The 23,202-nt window shown below is 40.2% G+C and overlaps 1 protein-coding gene and 2 pseudogenes across 1 annotated transcript; all 3 read left to right on the top strand.

Annotated features, from left to right (window-relative positions):
* Nucleotides 1–8,708: 8,708 nt before the first annotated feature.
* Nucleotides 8,709–23,160, top strand: LOC131524453 (UDP-glucuronosyltransferase 2C1-like). Its single transcript, XM_058751590.1, has 3 exons — nt 8,709–8,803; nt 11,907–12,008; nt 20,877–23,160. The coding sequence occupies exon 3, from the start codon at nt 20,882–20,884 to the stop codon at nt 22,475–22,477; it is 1,596 nt and encodes a 531-aa protein (XP_058607573.1). The 5' UTR covers nt 8,709–8,803; nt 11,907–12,008; nt 20,877–20,881; the 3' UTR covers nt 22,478–23,160.
* LOC131524454 (UDP-glucuronosyltransferase 2B31-like) lies at nt 8,869–11,749 on the top strand (annotated as a pseudogene).
* Nucleotides 14,400–15,878, top strand: LOC131524084 (UDP-glucuronosyltransferase 2B10-like; annotated as a pseudogene).
* Nucleotides 23,161–23,202: the final 42 nt, after the last annotated feature.

A 23,202-nucleotide genomic window follows, 5' to 3' on the forward strand; every position in this document is an offset into this window, starting at 1 on the left:
TAAGCCCGATTTAAGCCCGATTTGCAAGTTAATGAGCTCGCCGACAGGTCGGGCTGTAATCGGGGGAAAATCAGCGGGTGATCGGCGCTCCGCAATCTTTATGTGTGAACTACACAACGATGCATCAAAGACGCTCGCTGACTCGTCGCTGACGCCTCGCCGACGCAAAACAAATATCTAGCATGCCAAATATCTGGACCGGTCGGCCGACTCGAAATCACGTGGTGTCAGGTGTGGTGATGAGCTACAGCCAATGAAAGAGCAAGGCAGACCGTTCGCAAAACCCGCCCACCCTATTACTGTTGCCATGACCGACAAACAATGCAGCTCTCACACTACACACGTGTTCTCACGCAGTGAAAAATACATCGCAGATCAAAGAGGAAACTGACAACACACCGACAGAGAAGACAGAGCAGGTTACTTCTGATATGAAACAAGATCTCAGGACTCTCAGCTTATAAATTGAGTTATTTTTAAAGAAATTCAAACAATAAATACTGTTTTGTGGCTTTTCAATGTGTCGTGACAGATCACTGTATTGCCTCAGTTCACATGAACCAATTGTCTTTTCATATTTATTTAATGCACAAAATGAATATGAATAAACATCAGAAAGTGTTTTATTTCAACATGAAACACACCATTTTTCAAATTGAAGTCCACCGAAGTTAATCTGCTCTTCTGTCTGATTTGTGGTTAAGGCTAGAAGGGATACAGCTGCAGCTACTGGGCATGCGCATTTACATATTTCCCGAGCCAACAATATAACGTGAAACCTATAAAAATGGTTTTAAAAAGCACATGGCGTCGTAGTTTCATCACTTTAGTGTGTCGCAGTGACCGTCTTTTTGCAGTAAAGGACCTGTCGTAGTTTAATGAGTGGGAAGATGACATGAAGCGTCGCAGTTAAACTGCATTGAAAACAGATGAGCGCACATGTGCATATAAAGCTCCTATTCGGGGCGAAGTTCATGGGATTTTGTCCACAGAATGATAAGAGCACACGTTTAAATATATTATTTTATTATTTCTCACTCAGTATTTATCCATGCATACAGCGCCGGACATGACAGATTTTCTGGTGCACAAAACAAGTAGACTTTAAAGGAATACCTTAGCTTATTGCCGTTACCATGGCAGCCAACAACAGCACAGCTTAACCCTCCTCACATATTTATATTGAAAAAGTTTCAATTCAGTCAATATTTTTTACCCCGTTTTAACATGGATTTCTATGAAGACAGGCAGCAGTGGCTGCGCATAATATAAGCCTTCTGATTGGTCAGATCTCATGTCAATCAAGCTCTTTGCTAACGGTCAATTCTCGCGTGTTTTCATGACAAAATGTGGTTTAGGGACCGAATCGAGTCCTTGCGTGACAGAGTTGTTGTCAGCTGGTGTAGTGTGTAACCCCTGGTTGCAGATCATTTACACAGAGTCACGTAGTGTGAACACCACAACGACTTAAAAACAGACAATCAAGTCATGTAGTGTGAACTAGGCTTTAGAAAGTCTTTTGAAAGTGGCTTGGATTCACAGCAGACATGAATGTTAAAATCCCCCATGATCAGGATTCTATCATAATTAGTAACAATTTCCCCCAAGAGTTCGGCAAATTCATTGAGGAAATCCTTGTTTACATGAGGTGGCCGATATATAATAGCAAAAACCACTGGGTTATCCAAACAAAGTAAGAACAACTGAACTTCAAAGCTGCTGCGAGTCCCGGTTGATAAACAACGACAAGAGTGAGAGTCTTTAAAAACTGTCGCCAATCCACCACCACGACCAGATAACCGAGGGGAGTTAAAGAAATTACAGCCCTGTGGCACCAACTCAGTAAAAGGACTTAAATCTCCGGGTTTAATCCAGGTTTCCGTAATGCATAATATATCCAAGGCATGTGAAGTGAAGAAGTCATTTAGTAAAAAGGTTTTGTTTACCAGAGAGCGCGCGTTGATCAATGCCACCTTATACATCGACGAATCTTCGTGAAACTGTGTTGTCCGACTCAACGATGGTAGATTGAGGGTATTCACTCCACGGCAGCAAACACGGGAAGGAGGACGGCGCGAAGACATGGAGAGAAAGCTGGGTACAACAGGTCGAAGCCATCGATATGATGCATCCAGCCTACCCCGGCAAGCACCGCGTTCACAGGCCAAACCAGGCCCATCAGACAACGGAAACAGTGTCCATGCGAGGGATCTTAGCCGAACAGCGACTCCACTCCTCTTTCCACGTTTCCTCCGGTGCTTCCTTTTCCAAGGCAAATCAGCCAAACTCCAACAATGATGTAGAGGGAGACATGAATATGTAGGCAGAAGAGAAGTGCTAGACACGCAAATGTCACACCTGGCAGTTTCAACGGCCACTCGAATGTCCATTAGCGTTTGGCGGTCGTAAACCATCACCATTTCACAACTTGTGATTAAAAAGGACACACATAAAAACAGAAAAACAAAGGGTGACAAGGAGAGCAGCAGACGGCGTGCCACACAAGGCGCCATCTTGGAAGTTTATATACAAAAACATATACACAAAAACACCACATGTTGGTCGGCGACAGCCTATGACGTCACTACCGGCACGGTCACAGTATAAAGGGGCGCCGGGAAAATACGTCATTCTCTTCTTCGTCTTCAGTGACTGTTTTGTTTGAAGCGTGTATTCTACAGGTAAGAAACGATTTCCTACTATGGCGAGCACTAGCAAGGCGTTTAAGAGATGTGTTCATCCGTGTCCTCGTTATTTGACACCTGATGACACACACTATCTTTGCGTCTTTTGTTTGGGCGAGGAGCACGCACGCGATGTGCTCGAGGGGGCAATCTGCGTGCACTGTGAGCTTTTTTCTATGAGAAAGCTCCGCTCTCGTCTGTCTCTCTTTTCGAGGAAGGAGGGACAGCCGTCTGCTTCCCGCGGCTCAAGACCCACTGCTGCTGAGGCACGGAGGATAATGAGCTCGTGGGGCTCGCAGGCGGAGCTGGCTCGTGAGTTAGAGAGGGCTTTCCTTCTCGCTCGTCGGCCGCGAGCGAGTGAGTTGCTGGATGACGATGATGCGATCTCTCTGACATCATCTGATCCAGCGGCTAGTGCTCTGCTGGGTTATGCCCAGGAAGAGCAGGAGATGTCTGAGGGCGAAGAAGTTGAGACTGAGCCCTCTCAATCCTCCTGCCCTGCGTATGACGAACTGTTGGAGGTTATGGAACGCGCCACGGCGAGGCTTGACTTGCCGTGGAAGCGGGCCAAGATGGTGGCGCCACGGGGTCGTCTCGATGAGCGTTATCTTTCTGGCCATAGCCCCCCAGCTCGAGTGAGCCTTCCATTTCTTCCTGATCTCCATGCAGAGGTTGAGAGGGAATGGAAAAAGCCGTTTTCCTCTCGCATTCATAGGTTTCAGCATACCAGTTATGCTAACATTGAGGGGATGCGTGAAAACGGCTTTGAGGGGATGCCCCCTGTGGAAGAGACGCTGGCCAGCTATCTCTCTGTGGGCGAGACATCCTCTCTCAAGGCTCCCTCCTTGCCATCTAAGCCCCTTCAGGAAACATCTCGCTTAAACGGCAGGGCATACGCAGCAGCAGGTCAAGCTGTTGCTTCGTTGCACACGATGGCGGTGCTTCAGGCATACCAGGCTGATCTGCTGAAGGACCTGGATAAGGGTCAGGGCTTGTCACCTGATGAAGTAGCTGAGCTGCGCTGCACCACGGATTTGGCTCTCCGTGCTACTAAGCAGGCCGCCACTGCTATGGGCAGGCCTATGGAGGCCATGGTGGTAACGGAGAGACATCTGTGGGTGAATCTGGCAGATGTTGGGAAGAAAGAGAAGGGCTTTCTTCTCTATGCTCCAGTCTCGCCTTCCGAGCTTTTCGGTACCTCCGTCGAGACGGCGGTCGAGAAATTTAGGGAGGCGAAGGCACGCTCAGCGGCCTTCAAAACCTTCATTCCAAGAAGGTCCAGGTCTGAGCCCGAACAACGCAGGGGTCCTGGCCCATCTCCATCTGGGGATCAGAGATGGGCACAGAAGGCTAGTGTCGCGACTCGTGCCCCTCCCCCGCCTGCGGGTAGGGCTAGAGGGAGGTGCGGGTCAAAGAGAGGTAGGCAAGACCTGAGGGAGGTGATCCAGACGAAGCGTTCTCAACACTCTCGTCCGGACCAGAGTAAGAATTGAACATCTACTCGCTTTTCTCGGGGGTCCTGTCATCTGCCCTTATTTTCCCCTCTCTAATTCCCCTGCAACCACCGTTTTATTCCACCTGACCAAGGTTGGGTGGGGACCAAGATAGAAACCTGCGCTTTAAAATCATTGCAGTCTCTATGCTGGACTTATGATGTTTTGGTTAAGTTCTATGTTTCATAGAAACTACCTTACTGATGGTCTGGACCCGACTCTTAGGATTTCGCCTCCGGGACTGATCTCATGCGCAGGAACCATGGATGGGTGAGTACGATCCAGTTTTACTGGTATTTATGTGTTCCACACTTGCAACACTGCAGTTCCAGGACCTGCGGGTCTTTTTACTTCAGTTTCTTTGGTTGAGAAGGTGCAGGGCTATCTGAGGATATCTATGAATTAGCTTAGAGACTGCTCCCCTTCCGAGGGTTTTTAAGTAGCAATACTTAGTGTGCGTCTCCCCTGCTAGGGTTTAAGTATAGAGCCCAGAAGTTTTGTGTGGCAGCTTCTCTGGAGGGCTTACCGGTTTTTAGGCCAGTGGTCGCTTTCCAGAGTTCTGTCATTCAGCCCTTTGCTCTCCTTGTTGGTCGAGCTGGCATTGCTCCCCTCACCTTTGAGGGTCACCTATGAGCATGCTGCTCCCATCTGAGCGTCTGAGATTCCGCTCATGCTGAGAATTGAGTTCTCCGCTCTCCAGAGCTATGTTATTGGTCGAGCTAGCATCGCTCCCCTCACCATTGAGGGTCACCTATGAGCATGCCGCTCCCATTTGAGTGTATGAGATCCCTCTCATGCTGAGAGTTGAGTTCTCCGCTCTCCAGAGCTCTGTCATCAGCAGCCTCAGGTTGTTAGGCCTCTCTATGCCTCCCTGTTGGGTTGCTCTCCTTGTTGGTAGAGTTAGCATTGCTCCCCTCATCATAGAGGGTCACCTATGAGCATGCAGCTCCCTTCTGAGTGTCTGAGTTCCCTCTCATTCTGAGAGCTGAGCTCTCCGCTTCCCAGAGTTCTCTGAGTCAGTGGTCGATCTAGCATTGCTCCCCTCACCATAGAGGGTCACCTATGAGCATGCTGCTCCCTTCCGAACATCTGAGTTCCCTCTCATACTGAGAGTTTGTTTCTCTCCGCTCTCCGGAGTTCTGTCATTCAGCCCTATGCTTTCCTTGTTAGTCGAGCTGGCGTTGCTCCCCTCACCATTGAGGGTCACCTATGAGCATGCAGCTCCCTTCTGAGTGTCTGAGTTCCCTCTCATTCTGAGAGCTGAGCTCTCCGCTTCCCAGAGTTCTCTGAGTCAGTGGTCGATCTAGCATTGCTCCCCTCACCATAGAGGGTCACCTATGAGCATGCTGCTCCCTTCCGAACATCTGAGTTCCCTCTCATACTGAGAGTTTGTTTCTCTCCGCTCTCCGGAGTTCTGTCATTCAGCCCTATGCTTTCCTTGTTAGTCGAGCTGGCGTTGCTCCCCTCACCATTGAGGGTCACCTATGAGCATGCCACTCCCATCTGAGTGTCTGAGATCCCTCTCATGCTGAGAGTTGGGTTCTCCGCTCCCTCAGAGCTCTGTGACCCTGACCCTATGCTCTCCTTGTTGGTCGAGCTGGCGTTGCTCCCCTCACCATGAGGGTCACCTATGAGCATGCCGCTCCCTTCTGAGCGTCTGAGATCCCTCTCATGCTGAGACTTGGGTTCTCCGCTCTCCAGAGCTCTGTCATCAGCAGCCACAGGTTGTTAGGCTTCTCTATGCCTCCCTGTTGGGTTGCTCTCCTTGTTGGTAGAGTTAGCATTGCTCCCCTCATCATAGAGGGTCACCTATGAGTATGCCGCTCCCTTCTGAGCGTCTGAGTTCCCTCTCATGCTGAGAGTTGGGTTCTCCGCTCTCCAGAGCTATGTCTGATGGTCGAGCTAGCATTGCTCCCCTCGCCATAGAGGGTCACCTATGAGCATGCCGCTCCCTTCTGAGCGTCTGAGATCCCTCTCATGCTGAGGGTTGAGGTCTCCGCTCTCCAGAGCTCTGTTATCAGCAGCCTCAGGTTGTTAGGCCTCTCTATGCCTCCCTGTTGGGTTGGTCTCCTTGTTGGTAGAGTTAGCATTGCTCCCCTCACCATAGAGGGTCACCTATGAGCATGCCGCTCCCTTCCGAGCGTCTGGGTTCCCCCTCATGCCGAGAGGTGGGTTCTCCGCTCCCCTAGAGCTCTGTGTCCCATATGCTCTCCTTGTGGGTCGAGGTGACGTTGCTCCCCTCACAATGAGGGTCACCTATGAGCACGCCGCTCCCTTCTGAGCGTCTGAGTTCCCTCTCATGCTGAGAGTTGGGTTCTCCGCTCTCCCGAGCTATGTTGTTGGTCGAGCTAGCATTGCTCCCCTCGCCATAGAGGGTCACCTATGAGCATGCCGCTCCCTTCTGAGCATCTGAGTCCCCTCTCATGCTGAGAGTTGGGTTCTCCGCTCTCCAGAACGGTGTTTCAAATCCATGTTATGGTAAGTGCGCACGCTAGTCTCTGTGCACTTTCTGAAAGCCACGTTGTGGTAAGATAGCACACCAAGTGTTTTGCGATCTTTCTAAAATCCTGTATGGTATGGGTTACGCGCTGCGGCTTCGTGCCCTTTCTTTGAGTCGGTCAGGTCCCGGTTTTCACCTTGGGCCCCACTCTACCTATATATCCCCAGTGATACTGACTTGAACAGGGTGTTGCTACCAAGGATCTGTTGAGACAATTCCTTCAGCGAGCTCATGCAGAGCAAGCAGTAGCCCCTGGGTGACAGGCCAAGGCCTAGTTACTATCCTAGGCGCTTGGTCATATCCCCTTAAAGGAATCTGATAATGTCACTGACAGCCGTCGAAACGTCCCAGGGGCAGCTCCCTTAGCCGGGTAGAGTTGGTACTTAGTGCTCGCCTTTTTGTGCTTGGCTTGCACTCCCCTCAGCATGGTGGCGTGGGTATTCCGTTCCCCATAGCGACCCCTAGAGGACGCAGTTCGAAGTTCCCTCGAAAAGGAACATCTCAGGTTACATATGTAACCATGGTTCCCTGAGTAGAGAACGAGACACTGCGTTCTCTAGGTTTGGTGCCATGCTTCGGATGCAAGCTTCAGACGAAGAAGTGAATGACGTATTTTCCCGGCGCCCCTTTATACTGTGGTCGTGCCGGTAGTGACGTCATAGGCTGTCGCCGGCCAACATGTGGTGTTTTTGTATATATGCTTCAGACACGGGTCACGCTGACGGTGTTCCCCATAGCGACCCCTAGAGGACGCAGTGTCTCGTTCCCTACTCAGGGAACCATGGTTACATATGTAACCTGAGACATTCTTCTGTTTCACTCTTAAACCTACAGAAGGTTCTGGAATGTTATTCACCTCACACAAGGTACAGCAGCACTCGGTTGTTGAGTTGTGGCCTGCTGCTTTGTACTGAACTGCTTGTCCCAGGTCTGCAGAATCCCTCTGCAGGTAATTATGGAGGCCTTCAGTAATAGAAAGAAGTTTACAAAACATCAGTAGCACGTAGACAGTGTTAAACTTGAGTCTGGACCAGAGGCCTACATCCACTGGTGTTGAAATTTTGTCAAGACACTGCAGAATAGCATAGAAGCTGTCAGTTACAGCAATAACAGACTTCACCTGACATACACAACATGTTGTTGACAGCTGCACCAGCTCAGCCGATAGTAGTCCAAGATTATTTCGAAAATCATCGAAAAACACTTGGTGATTAATTAGAGGAAAAATGAATAAATACTCAAGTTAGTGGCTTCTGGTATTGCGTTAATTTTCCTTAAATTTGCACAAATTTCGCAGGATACATATTTAAAATTTTTCGTTTTATATGTTGTTGTTTTTTTTGTTTTTTTTTTTTTTTGTGAGCTCTTCTGAAATGCATGCAATCATTTCATTTTGCTCTGAGTGAGAATGCAGCATAGGATGGTGCAGCGTACAGCTAACTCTGATAAGCCAACTCTGTGATTTGTCCATGCTCTCGGAATGATTCTCAAGCCCTCTTCCAGTAGGAGAAACCTGCACTGTATTATCATGTATGTCTCTCATCTTACCAAATCTATTCAAAGACTGAAGACCAATATTGATCTGAAACAAGCCTCTATGAACCTAAATAAATATTTAGAATTATGTTTGCTTGCTTGTTTTGTTTTGTTTGTTTGAATTTTTTTTTTTTTTAGTTTGATGAAAAAATAATATCCTCATAATACATCCTAAAGCTGAAAGGCTGTATTTTAAACTTATAATTTTATTTAAAATCGAATGTGTGAAGGACAGAGCCAAAATAACACCAAAAAAAGTCCAAAAAAAAAAAAAGTCTAAAAAAATAACACTATATACTTACTAGATTCATGAGAGGTAAATTAAGGCGTTTAAAAAAACCACAACAACAAAAACAGTAATTTCTTTAATGAATTACTATACTAAAAAAGTATCCCTTGAAATGCAATCAAAATGTGGAATCAGTTGTTTGAGGATTTAAACATGCCTTATTGCCTTGCATATGCTGCCTGCAGAGGCAGCACTTTCAATTTGGAAATAAGGTTACTTCCGCATCTGATATCTGATTCTCCAGTGGAAATCTATTGGACTGTCGTAACTAACGGCTTGGGCTGATGTCCTTTCTGCCGAGGTGTGTATGATCTAATCGTACAGATTTATTACTGAGACTGTACGTGTGGCGTTCAACATTTTAAATTCGTTTCAAATTAATGCATTCCCGCAAGTGAACTGTTATTCCCTCATTGTTATTGTTCTTTCTCAAGTTCGCAGTCCATGCTGATACAGAATTACAAATGAGTTGTTTTGTTTTGTGCATGTAGTCATATTGTTGAAAAGTACAACTAGGCTAGTTCTCTGTAGAACTGATATCACTAACAACTTTATATATGAATAAAAGTGACATATGTGCCATAAAGATAATGTTACAAACAAACTTTGCACTTTGAACTGTCTTGCTGTTGGCTACTCACTGCATTTTGAATAATCACTTTTAATATGTCGCGATGCCAGAGGTGGACAGTAATGAAGTAAATTTACTTTGAGTATTGTACTTAAGTACACTTTTTGAGTATCTGTACTTGAGTATTATTTTTTTCTGGAAACTTGCTACTTCAACTTCACTACATCTGAAAGACAAATATTGTACTTTTTATATAAATGTCCCCAAGTAGAAAGTCGTTATATGTCGCAGTTTTTCCAGTGTGTGCATTTTCAGATTGACGGAACCCTTTTTTTTCCTGCGAAAATTAGACCTGCGATCTGCCAGGACATTCCAGTGTTGCCAAGTCTTACAGTATTTCTAAGCCTGCAGTTTTCCTCCTTAGTTTGAATGGATATTTGGCTGAATTTTTTTAACGCAAATCTGGCAACTTCGGGACCTTACCCGCTAAATTAATGTAAACGTCTGCGCTACTGCACAGCTAAAAGTGCTCTAAAAAGGCAAATAAGATAACAAAAGAAAACATATTTATAGTGTGGTGTGATCATCTGTTTGTTCACCACACTGACTTTAAAGAGACAACTGTATGTGATGCCTTGTAATTACGTCGCCCGTGCGCTACGATCAAACATCATAGAAGATAAATGATCGGCATACGGTAAATAAAAATTACCTACACCTTGATCTACATGACAAAGAAAATGTTTAGTTTTTATTCAGTGTGAACTCGCATGTGTATGTGTTAACTCAATTAAAGCTCTTTGGAAAATTACCCATGTTTTTACTACAGTAACTAGTTTAACTATGGTATTTGTAAACTTGAGATGACACAAATAAATTGAACTGAAAATACTAAGGCATGTTCTCCAAATCCCAATTTGTTTAATAGGTTATTTAAAAAGTATAAATTGTATGAACTTTCTGTTTCCTAGTTTCATTGACTATACAGTATTGCACAGTGTTGACAACATATAATAATAATATCCCATTTTAAGTTATCCAATTATTTTGTCACTTACAGGCAAGATGACACCATTTTCTAAAAACACGGTTTCTGACTCACTCTGGATGACAGTTGTAATCTGTTTTGGTTCTCTCTGTGATGGTGGCAAAATCTTGGTGGTACCTTTGGAGGGAAGTCACTGGGTGAACATGGAAGTACTCATCAAGGCTTTACATGGTCAAGTACACAGCGTTGATGTAATATGCACATAGAACAGCTGGTTCGTAAAGGAGAACTCAACTTATTACAGCTCTATAACCATACCTAACACTAAGGAATGGATGAAGAATTTGTAGAAGATATGCTCAACAAAGTAATAGACTATGAAAGAGGAAAGAACAATTGGCTAAGCGCTGTATGGCTGCATTTGGATGTGATTCATGTCATTTATAAAGCCCATGAAATGATATGTCAGCTTATAATAAACATATTTGGAAGTAAGGAAATTCTAACACTGAAAGAAAACCAGTACAATCTGGTGGTCACTGATCCGGTGTGGGGTGCAGGAATTCTCCTGGCTCATAAATTCAAGTTACCCATGGTATATATTCTGAGATGGAGTGCTACTGGAGAAGGACACTTTGACATTGCTCCTTCACCACTGTCCTACATCCCTATCACAGGATCTAGAAACGCAGACAAAATGAATATTTTTCAAAGAGTAAAAAAATGTTTATTTCTAATTTCTAATGCACATTCTGTACACCCATTATAATGTGCCGCAGTACCAAGCACTTTGTGACAAGTATTTCCACCCACCTATGCATTTTCATGAACTTCTCCAGAGGGCTGATATATGATATATACATACAGTTTCCAGTGCAAACCAGCGAAGGCCCTTCCACATTACCTGGAAGTCTTCATGCAAAGTTCTGGAGAGCATGGAGTCATTATCATGTCTTTGGGGTCATTTATCAGTGTCTTACCAGATGAGATAACAGCAGAAATAGCGGCAGCTTTTGCTCGGCTCCCTCAAAAGGTGATTTGGAGATACACTGGAAAGAGACCTACTTTGGGTAAAAACACATTACTGGTTGACTGGATGCCACAGAGGGATCTTCTAGGGCATCCAGCTTTGTATCATGGCATTCCAGTGGTTGGAATTCCACTGTTTTTTGACCAGTACGGCAATCTTGTTCGATTACAAAATAGGGGAGGAGTCAAGATCATTTCCATTGCAACTTTAGATCAAAACACACTGCATGCAGCTATACAGGAATTAATCAGTGATCCATCCTACAGGCTGAATATGCAGAGACTGTCTCATCTGCACAGAGACAAGCCAGTTAAAACTTTGGACACCGCCCTCTTCTGGATCGAGTTTGTAATGAGACACAAAGGTGCTGCTCACCTTCGGTCAGAATCCTACAAACTGCCTTGGTACTCCTATCACTCAGTAGATGTTGCAGTTACATTGTTCACAGTTGTTTTGATATTCACTCTCTCTGTATTTAAGTGCTGCAGCAGAAAAAGGAAAACAGGAGTGACACATTTGTATATGAAGTAGATCACTTACATAAAAAAAAAAATATATATATATATTTGATTGTTTTTATTCTGTGATGGGAAGGAGATATTAAATATCTGTATATTTTTAAATGCTTGTTTTTCATTGAAATTGCATTCAAATTTGTCATTACAAATATTGCCATACATTTAATGGAGTAATAAATATTGAATTCCTCCACTGTCTATGCATTTTTATTTGCAACCATGTTCTTTTGTTATTTTTTCAGTTATGTTTGCATCAATATGCTATTATAACCCTGATTATATCTATTGTTGTTTTAGGAACACATAAAACACCAGGATAGCGGCAACAGTATTTTTTATTCGTGACTCTCCTTCTCAGCAACTCACACGCAGCCTGGCGCACTCTCTAGAAGTGAACAGGTAATATAGAAATAACCCAAAGGCATTGCTGTTTCGTTGGGTTCTCTTAATCTTATTTTATAGGGCTGTAGATAAAATAATGCAGAAATACATAGTTCACAAACTTCATTCAATGAACGTTTTAAACATCACAACCATTACACAATCTTGTCTGTCTGTTTAATAATGGGGGAAAAAAGCTATAGACTGCTGTAGAAAGTAAAGTTGTGTATGATCTATTCATTTATTACGGAGACGTTTGCCTTTGCATGCAGTATGTTCATGATATTCAACAGATTGAACTCCTTTTGAGTTTATGTATTGCCTTATGTGATCTCATTCCCTTATTGCTTTCTCTCAAGGTCACAGTAGATACTGACAAAAAAAACTGTTAAATGGTCGCTGAGCCAATTTACTCTTTAATCAGTAGTTATGTTGTTTTATAGTGAGCTAGTGTGCAAAGATATTGTCACAGTCTTGAAATACTAGAAATTGTTCTCTGTAGAATAATTATCACTAGCAAATTTGCAGGTGAGAAAAAAAGTGTACATTTTAAAAACGTCTGTTCTGCCATATAGTCCATTATACAAATTAACTTTGCACTTTGAACTTTATTGCTGTGGGCTGCTCTTTACATTTCATAAGAGACCCTTTCATATGTTAACGCTAAAGGAGTAATTTACCCATTTTCTGAGAAAGATTATTACTGAACAGCACTGAGCAAAGCAGAAGCAGTCAATATAACTGTAAGTTATCTACAATTTTTGGATTAACACCACAGGTTTATTAATGAAAGGGTATTTATTAAAAATAAATGTTACATTTCCATTATTTCAAAGATTATCTTTAGTTTTCTGCAACAGTGCAACGATTCATTTTGAGAAAGACAATACAATTTAGTAATTCTAGTGTAATGCTTGTAGATATGGACAGGATAGTTATTTGCATTTGATTCTATATTGTGTGGGAACATATATATGTTGATGTTAAAAAATTTGGGATCAGTAAGATATTTAATGTTTTTTAAAGAACTTTCTTCTGCTCATCAAGGCTGAATTATTTTTATCAAAAATACAGAAAAAAAACAGTAATACTGTGAAACGGTACACTTTAAAATAACAGTTTTCTATTTTAATATACTAAAATATAATTTATTTGTTTGATGCAAAGCTGAATTTTTATCAGCTACATGTGTGTGTGTGTGTGTGTGTGTGTATTTTCAGAAATGCACTAATACATGGAAGATAAAGTTTGCAAAACTGAATTGATTTACTTGTTACATGAATAGTAAATAATCAGCATTATAATTTAGTAGCTACAACTGATTATAAAAACAAAAATTAACACAATGTATGATTTATTAATTAATATGTTTAGCACATAGTTTTCCATTTAATTACACTATATTTGTTTTATTATTGTTGTTAATGAACATAATGACTTCACCCTGGGCTGAAAGTGTGTATAAGTAATACATTTGCATGTGTGTAGATTGAATGTCTTGAAGTCTATGCTTGATATACAGAGATAATATACTCTTTCAGTTTGCGCTGTTTTTACAACAACACCTTTTGAGAAAAGGGCCGTTGGTTCCTCTTTTTTTCATTTTTGAAGTGAACTTTGTGCTTGTATGGTGATTAGATTTTGGGCTGTCTCCTTGAACTGGAGTATAGGCTGACATTTTTTCGGGAATCCCGCGGTATGGAAAACAAAATCGCTACGAATCACGTGATTGGGACGGGACAGGAAAAAATAGGTGTTCGACTTGAAGCGGCGCTGCGCAGAATGATCAGTGTATGACATCAAACTATTGCGAGAGCGATTCGAAAGCATAAGGTGTCTGAAGGTGACTTCATGCGGCGCCGCACAGACCTATCGGCGAGAATAGCCGCTTGCAGTCGGGGCGGAATTGAAAGCGGAGACATGAAGTCAGACTCTTTCTGCTCCCGGTAGTGATGCTCTCGCGGTGTTTCGATACTCTTTATCACAGATGAAGTGAATAGGTGTGTTCGACTTCATGCGGCGCCGCACAGACTTTTCGGCGAGAATTGCCGCTTGCAGTCGGGGGCGGAATTGAAAGCGGAGACATGAAGTCAGACTCTTTCTGCTCCCGGTAGTGATGCTCTCGCGGTGTTTGGATACTCTTATCACAGATGAAGTGAATAACATGCAATATTTGTCAAATGCACGGACGTTTCAGAAATGTTTTCATGAGCAACAGAAACACTTTTTATATACTGCTTAATACAGGGCCATCGGTTCAAGAATAAAGTTCAACATAAACATGTACTATTTAAATACCATTAAGCCTTTATCAGTGTTTTTATTATTATTAAATGTGACTCATTATAACATTGTGACTATACAGTAAAAAAAAAGCTTTTACTCTTCTAAAAACAGATTTGTGGGCAGTATTTTTTTTTTTATTATTATTATGCAAAAATTATACAAAGGTTTGTACAAGCATATACAACTCACAACAAGTACAAAAACAAATAAACATTCATAAGAATATGTAAAGTGAATTCATGCCAGGGGTAAAATTACAACAATTTAAAGTAAGAAAAAGCTTCATAGGTCTTTCTTGCTTTTTTGTTCTTAATTTTATCTAATGTAGTAGTACCATTTGTTTAATCTCTTTTTATAAAATGTTCAAAGTTTGGCTTAGCTTCCATAAGTTGCTGTATGGCTGTTTTGGGATATGGTTAGTGTCATTTATGAAACCCATGAAATGATATGTCAGTTTATAACAAACATATTTGAAAGTGAGGAAATTCTGAAGACACTGAAGGAAAAGCAATACAATCTGGTGCTCACTGATCCAGGGTGGGGAGCAGGCATGTGTCTGGCTCATAAACTCAAGTTACCCATGGTATATAATGGGAGATGGACCTCTACTGGAGAGGGACATTTTGAGATCTCTCCCTCACCATTGTCCTACATCCCTATCACAAGATTTAGAAACACAGACAAAATGAACTTTTTTTCGGCGAGTACAAAACAGTATATATTATTTGCTAATGTACTTTCAATATAGCTATTTTAATCTTGCACAGTACCAAGCACTTTGAGACAAATGTTTCTATCCACCTGTATGTTTTTATGAACTTCTCCAGGGGGCTGATATATGGCTTATGAGGGTTGATTATGTTTTTTGAATTTCCACGTCCAACAATGCCAAATATCACCTACATAGGTGGCTTCCAGTGCAAACCAGTGAAGGCCCTTCCACATGATCTGGAAGTCTTCATGCAAAGTTCTGAAGAGCATGGAGTCATTGTCATGTCTTTGGGGTCATTTATCAGCGTCTTACCAGATGAGGTAACAGCGGAAATAGCGGCTGCTTTTGCTCGGCTCCCTCAAAAGGTGATTTGGAGATACACTGGAATAAGACCGTCTGCTTTGGGCAACAACACATTAGTTTTTTTTTTTATTGCACATGGTGGAACCAATGGGGTACAAGAAGCTTTGTATCATGGTGTTCCAGTGGTTGGAATTCCACTGTTTTTTGACCAATATGACAATCTTCTTCGATTACAAGACAGGGGAGGAGCCAAGATACTTTCCATCGGCACTTTAGATCAAAACACACTGCACGCAGCCATACAAAATATAATCAGTGATCCATCCTACAGGTTGAATATGCAGAGACTGTCTCATCTGCCAGTTAAACCTTTGGACACTGCGCTTTTCTGGATTGAGTTTGTAATGAGACACAAAGGTGCTGCTCACCTTCGTTCAGAATCCTACATACTGCCTTGGTACTCCTATCACTCAGTAGATGTTGCAGTTGCATTGTTCGCAGTTGTTTTGATATTCAGTCTCTCTGTATTTTTAACAGTTAGATATCTGTGTTTCAAGTGCTGCAGCAGAAAAAGGAAAACTGAGTGACACATTTGCATATGAAGTAGATCACTTACAACAAATATACAACTTATTTGACTCTTTTGACTGTCTAATGTGCAATGAAAAGAAAATGCCAAAAATATATAAAAATACAAATTACATCTTCCCATTCATCATAGTTACATTTAATGGAATAATTCATATTAAATTCGTCCACTGTGTAACAGGGCGGACGAGACGTGAGACGTGCGGATCCATACGCAAAGCTTTATTCACAGACATGGTCATACACAGGCAAGGTTGAGCATCAGCAAACAGATATGTAGAAGGCAAGACAAAGAATATTCCTAGGGCTGGCGTAGGTCATCGATTGGCGAACAAAATCCAGAGGGCTTGACAACAGGGGTAATCCAGAAACATGAGCAATAGTCCAGACAAGGTACAAACGGCGTCTGAGTGGCGAGACAAGGGTTAATCCAAGATACACAGGCAGGAATCAGGAAACAGGAAACAAGGCAACATGAAAAGACTAGACTAAACTAGAATTAGAAACTAGGCTCCGTAAAGCAGTTAACACTAGGAGAGTGATAAATGCAGAACTAGTGATGTTAGGTTCTTGAACGAATCGTTCTTTTGAGGCGGTTCTCAGGAAGTATTTCAAAAAATTTAATTTCACTACAGTTTATTGTGCTTGCTTGCAGATTATTTTTAAGTTGTTTAAGCGAAATCAATGAGTTTATAAGTTTATTCCTTATACTTTAGAAATGTTGGACATATCCGCGTTTGTGCATCCATGTCTGTAATGTGTGCTGTAGGTGCGAAACGTTTCGGAATCTTATCCAAGTTGTGGGTAGGTCAATATTGGTGGTATCTGACATAAAGGATCCGCGAATGAAACTGTGATCACAAACACCATTAACTTAAGTGAATGAAAGGCAATAATCAGCAATATGCGTTCACACAATAACTTTTTATTTGAATGTTTCAATATGTGTTGACACAATTGACTTTATTTGAATGTTTTATTGATACAACATGACACTGAGTTGTTAGAAAAGAGAGGCGTAGTGATTGTTTGACGGCGTCAGGAACCGATGAATCTGCTTTTTGAACCGATTCAATGAGCCGAACTGTCCGAAAAGAACCGGTTCGCGGAAATGAATCAGACTTTGCATCACTATGCAGAACAATACAAGAGACAAAACAGAAACACGGAATGACTCGGTAAGGCAGCTAACACTAGTAGAGTGATAAACACTAGACAATACTCGGCAGTGAGAAAGAGGAAGTCCATGGCTTATGTAGCATGTCTGATTGAATTCAGCTGTGTATGTGTATTCAGCAGTGTTGGGCTCGTTACTTTAAAAAAGTAATTAGTTATAGTTACTAGTTACTTCTCACAAATAGTAACTGAGTTAGTAACTGAGTTACATCATTATAAAAGTAACTAATTACCAGGGAAAGTAACTATTGCGTTATTTAAAAAAAATAAAATAAAATAACTTGGGTGCCCCCGATATTAAATGAATGAAATGGACACTAAATAGAATAAATTGTTATTATAAAACATTGTACACTAATCTATTTTAATATTTCTGTGGGACAATGTGAGAGACACCTATCAAATTCAATATATTATTGTAAATATTATCAAGTAATTATATATATACAGTATAAAGCTTATGTTTGTAAAACGGTACAGTTTTTTTGTTTTTTTGTTTGTTTGTTTAAATATCTGACACTTAGCATCAGTCAGTTAAGCATTATAATATGATATTATGATAATTTAGCATTATATGATGATAGAACTTTAGTAATTAGAATAAAATTATTAGATAAAAGCTGAAGAATTCCAAAAGGAACTCCGTTATTTTGACAGGAAAATACAACAAAGAATATCGTTTACATGTAGCGCGTCAATTCTGCATGTTATGAAAGATGTTATGAAATCTCGCTCTGTATCTTTCTTTGCACGTGTGAGAAAGCTACGGCGAGCCGTGCGCCTACTAGAGTTTACGGTAATTGTTGTAAATTATAGTAACGCCGCATTTTATTGTCAGTAACGGTAATGGCGTTGTAACAGGGGAAACAGTAATTCGTTTGATTACTCGTTACTGAAAAAAATAATGCCGTTAGTAACACCATTTATTACGCAGTTACTCCGATCACTGGTACTCAGTGCATTCAGCTGTGTGTGTAATCAGTGCATTGAATGATGGGAACTGTAGTCCGTAGTGAAGTGCAACAGTTAGTGTGGTGCAAGAGTCAATATGATGAAGTGGCGACCTCTTGTGGCAGTCGGATGGAAGTCTATGGACAGAATTCATGACATGCTGTCCATGCATTTTTTTTACCATTATGTTGCAACATTCCCTGCCTTACTGTCTTTAATAATGCTTTCTGACTTTACAGTATAATCATATTTTTTAACCACCTAAGAGATTAGTATCATATAGGTGGTGTGGTAGTCAAAACATGCACGACAAAAGCTTAATATATAAACAGTGTTTAATGACTAAACCAAAATACACAGAACTCACAATATATCCACACGATCCAAAAACAGGAACCAACATCGGACCAATGAAATAAGGACTAAACTTATAACAATACATTTATTTTACCTTTATTAAACTTTTTTATTTAAATTTAACAGATTACATTTTTTGAAGTCATGCTTTACCTCATGTGAACTCACTTTATTGCTCTCTCCCAAATTCACAGTCCAGATACCGATAGCTGCCAGTTAAATTGACACTGAGCCAAATTACTCTTCAACCAAAAGTTACTTTTGTTTTATACCGTAATATAAAGAAGTGTGCAAAGATATAGTGTTGAAAAGAACTAAAAACCCCTCTCTATCTGATTGCTATTATTAGCAAATTTACATGTGAGTAAAAGTGTGCACTTTAAAGACATATCTGTGTCATATAGATCATGTTACCAATAAACTTTGCACTTTGGACTTGTTGCATTACAAAGGATAATGCTTGATATGGTGTAATACTGCAGTTTGCTCATTTTCATAGATGGAGTAACATGCCAAGATAAAGATCAGTGCTGAACAAAGAAGCATATGACAGTCAATATAACCTTAAGTAATCTAAGGATCATGGATTAAAACAACAGCCTTTTTTTAAGGGTATTTATTCAGAATATATGTAAGATTTTCATTATTTCAGAGATCATCTGTAGTTTTCTACAGTCTTCAAGAATTAATTTGATAAAGACATTTTTCTTTCTTTGATGCACTTTAGTAGCCCCAGTAAGATGCTTGTTGATGGTAATGTTCTTTATATTTGATTTTATACTGTAAGAAAGTTGTATGCTAAAGGCAAAGTTTTTGCAAAAATGAACATTTAAAGGGATCAATTTACACCATCCATATGAATATCCATATAACTTAACATTAATTTAGTAAAACACACATTAATTTAATGATTAATTTGAACTTTTGGAAAGTAAATTTATTATTAAGAATTAATGTTATTATTATAAACGTTTTTATAGACTTTTTCTATAGAAAATCGTGAAACTTAAAACATTTTTCACTGTAAGGTTAATGTATTTACTATGAATATTACACAATAAAAAAATGTTTCTAAATCTCAACACATAATGCAAGAAGGTGAAGCTCTGAAAGAATTAGTTCTGTTAGAGTGTGTCAGAACAAAGACAAAAATGACAAATTAGAAAGTTTAAAAAAATGAGTTTTATAATTACAAGCGTATAAAACATGAGCTGAATGTTTACTGTTGCCCATGTACACAAATCATTGTTTCTGAGAAACCGAGCTTGTGAGTAAATATCTAAAATAGAAAAAATAATAATAATAACAATATAAAATGTTTAAAAGACACTAATTCCTAAGATAGAACACATATGTACAGATGGCAAATACACCTATGCATAAGGGGCAATGCAGTGTTTAAAGAGGTAAGGGTATTTAATAAATATATTTAATTTACATATTGTACATAAAACAGGTTTACACTACGCTTCACTACAGCAAGAAGAGAGTAGAGGCTTGGAGCAATCTTTATCCCTGGCAACTTAAGAACGGAGAGGCGGTTGTAACATTACAAACAACGTGAGTTTCGGCAGAGCATACATGTTAAGGCTTTTACACAGCAGAAATAAACATAACAACAGCCACTATAGATTATATAAGATAATAAACAAACGATCACGATAGATATGGTCTGTATGTGATTTTTTTAGTAGAATGTGTACATCTCAAATGCTAATTTGTGCAGTGATATAAAAGGCTATAAATAGCATATTTTAACAACAGTAAACAACCAAATTCCACTTGTGATTGCAAAAGCAAGTTATTACAAACACTCGATGGTGGTTTGAAGTGAGTTCTGAGTAAAAGTGCACTAGTAATCTCATAAACTGTCTTATGTAGCATGATGCTAATGTTAGCTCTAATGCAGCTGCAGAACAGGTCCAATTCTTCTTCATAATGCATTTTGTCATAATACTTCACGTAAGGTCGCAAGAAATGTTTTGTTGTATTTATTTAGAAATACTTTTGATAATAGTTGGGTAAATGTATTCTGGGATTGAAGCGATGTGGCTTGGTAAACTTTTATTGCCAGTATAAATGGTAATGGCTGAATAATAACAAAAGAATAATGCTAAAAGAATAATAAGGATTATGTCTCATACCTGGCGGAAGTGTGAAAGGTTCTGTTTCCTTAAACTAGTGTGTCATGCATTTCTTTTTCAACACATTTACAGGTAAATCCTAGTATTTTAAATTTGTGATTAATCATGATTAATCACAGTCCACGACTGTGATTAACGCGATTAAATTTTTTAATCGATTGACAGCACTACAAAATAAAAGAACAACATTTATCTGAAAACTCTCACTCCCTTATCAGAATTTCTGTTTCCATGCTCTTGCTGATACTAACTAGGTGACAAATAAACTTTATGCCATTACTGCACAGTGTCAAGAACATCATTAACCCAAGTAATTATCCAAATAACATTGTCCATAATTATGAAATCCAATGATTTTATCGTTTTCAGGCAAGATGACACCATTTTCTGAGAATATGGTTTCTGTCCCACTCTGGATACCAATCGTAATCCTTTTTGGTTCTCTCTGTGATGGCGGCAAAATCTTGGTGGTGCCTTTGGAGGGAAGTCACTGGGTGAACATGGACATCATCATCAAGGCTTTACATAGTAAAGGACACAGCGTTGATGTACTACGCACCTCAAATAGCTGGTTCATCAAGGAGAATTCAACTTATTACGGCTCTATAACCATACCTAACACCAAAGGAATGGATGAAGAATTTGTAGAAGACATGCTTTCCAAAGAAATCAACTATAAAAGAGGAAAGAGCAATTGGCTGGGCCTTGTTAGGCTTTATTTGGATACACTTAATTACGTTTACAAAATGCATGAAATGATATGTCAGCTTATAACAAACATGTTTGAAAGTGAGGAAATTATGAAGACACTGAAGGAAAAGCAATATGATCTGGTGCTCACTGATCCGGTGTGGGGAGCAGGCATTTTCCTGGCTCATAAATTCAAGTTACCCATGGTATATAATGTGAGATGGACCACTCCTGGAGAGGGACATTTTGAGATCTCTCCCTCACCGCTGTCTTACATCCCTATCACAAGATCTGGAAACACAGACAAAATGAACTTTTTTCAACGAGTACAAAATATTTTCTATTATTTGATAATGTACTTTCAATATGGCTATTTTAATTTGGCACAGTACCAAGCACTTTGTGACAAATATTTCCATCCACCTGTCCGTTTTTATGAACTTCTCCAAAGCGCTGATATATGGCTCATGCGGATTGATTTTATTTTTGAATTTCCACGTCCAACAATGCCAAATATCATCTACGTTGGCGGTTTCCAGTGCAAACCAGCGAAGGCTCTTCCACATGACCTGGAAGTCTTCATGCAAAGTTCTGGAGAGCATGGAGTCATTATCATGTCTTTGGGGGCATTTATCAGTGTCTTACCAGATGAGATAACAGCAGAAATAGCGGCAGCTTTTGCTCAGCTCCCTCAAAAGGTGATTTGGAGATACACTGGAAAAAGACCATCTACTTTGGGCAACAACACATTACTGGTTGACTGGATGCCACAGAACGATCTTTTAGGGCATCCAAAGACTAAAGTTTTTATTGCACATGGTGGAACCAATGGGGTTCAAGAAGCTTTGTATCATGGCATTCCAGTGGTTGGAATTCCACTGTTTTTTGACCAGTACGACAATCTTGTTCGATTACAAGACAGGGGAGGAGCCAAGATCATTTCTCTCGCAACTTTAGATCAAAACGCACTGCACGCATCTCTACAAGAATTAATCAATGATCCATCCTATAGGCTGAATATGCAGAGACTGTCTCATCTGCACAGAGACGCGCCAGTTAAACCTTTGGACACCGCGCTCTTCTGGATTGAGTTTGTAATGAGACACAAAGGTGCTGCTCACCTTCGTTCAGAATCCTACAAACTTCCTTGGTACTCCTATCACTCAGTAGATGTTGCAGTTACATTATTTGCAGTTGTTTTGATATTCACTCTCTCTGTATTTTTAACAGTTAAATATCTGTGTGTCAAGTGCTGCAGCAGAAAAAGGAAAACTGAGTGATACATTTGCATATCTTAGATGTGTGTCCTATTCTTTATTACTAATGTAATGAGCAGCACACTAAACTTGGTACAGAAATTATAATGACATAATGCAGAATCTTGTCTGAAAAGCCTTTTTGGGTCACACTCTACATACTGTCTTTATTAATCATTGTACCAGTTCAGTGTGCTGCTCATTACATAAGTAGTAAAGAATGGGACATACATGCATTTACCAACACACTGCATCTTACCGAAAAAAACGTCTTCCTGTATGCTTTCACTATTCCTTAATCCTCCCTTGCTGTACTATTCTAAACAATATCTGAAAACTTTGTATTACTTGAACTTTGTGTGTTTATTTTCACTTTATGATCAATCACTTGGTGTATTTCTCATTTGTTAATCACTTTGGATAAAAGGCCTGCTAAATGAATCAATGTAAATGTCTTTTAGGAAGCAGGTATGGTAATTCTGTAATGCAAAATAATCAGAATTAACTCAGAATCTCAGACAATTCAGACTTTCATGTTTAATTTCAATGGGATATACAGAATAATAAAATTTGAATTATGCTTTCCTATGTACTATAGTTTTATTTTTTATCAAATGTTTTATGTATCTGAATTTGTCTTAATAGTGATCTTCTTAACAGAAAAACATTACTTAAACAATTTTGAATATTCACATTACTCAAATTGTATAACATTAATTGTACTGAAAACAATGTGGTATGGTGCAGTG

The sequence above is a fragment of the Onychostoma macrolepis genome, chromosome 18 (genome assembly GCF_012432095.1).
Source record: "Onychostoma macrolepis isolate SWU-2019 chromosome 18, ASM1243209v1, whole genome shotgun sequence".
Classification (NCBI taxonomy): Eukaryota; Metazoa; Chordata; class Actinopteri; order Cypriniformes; family Cyprinidae; genus Onychostoma; species Onychostoma macrolepis.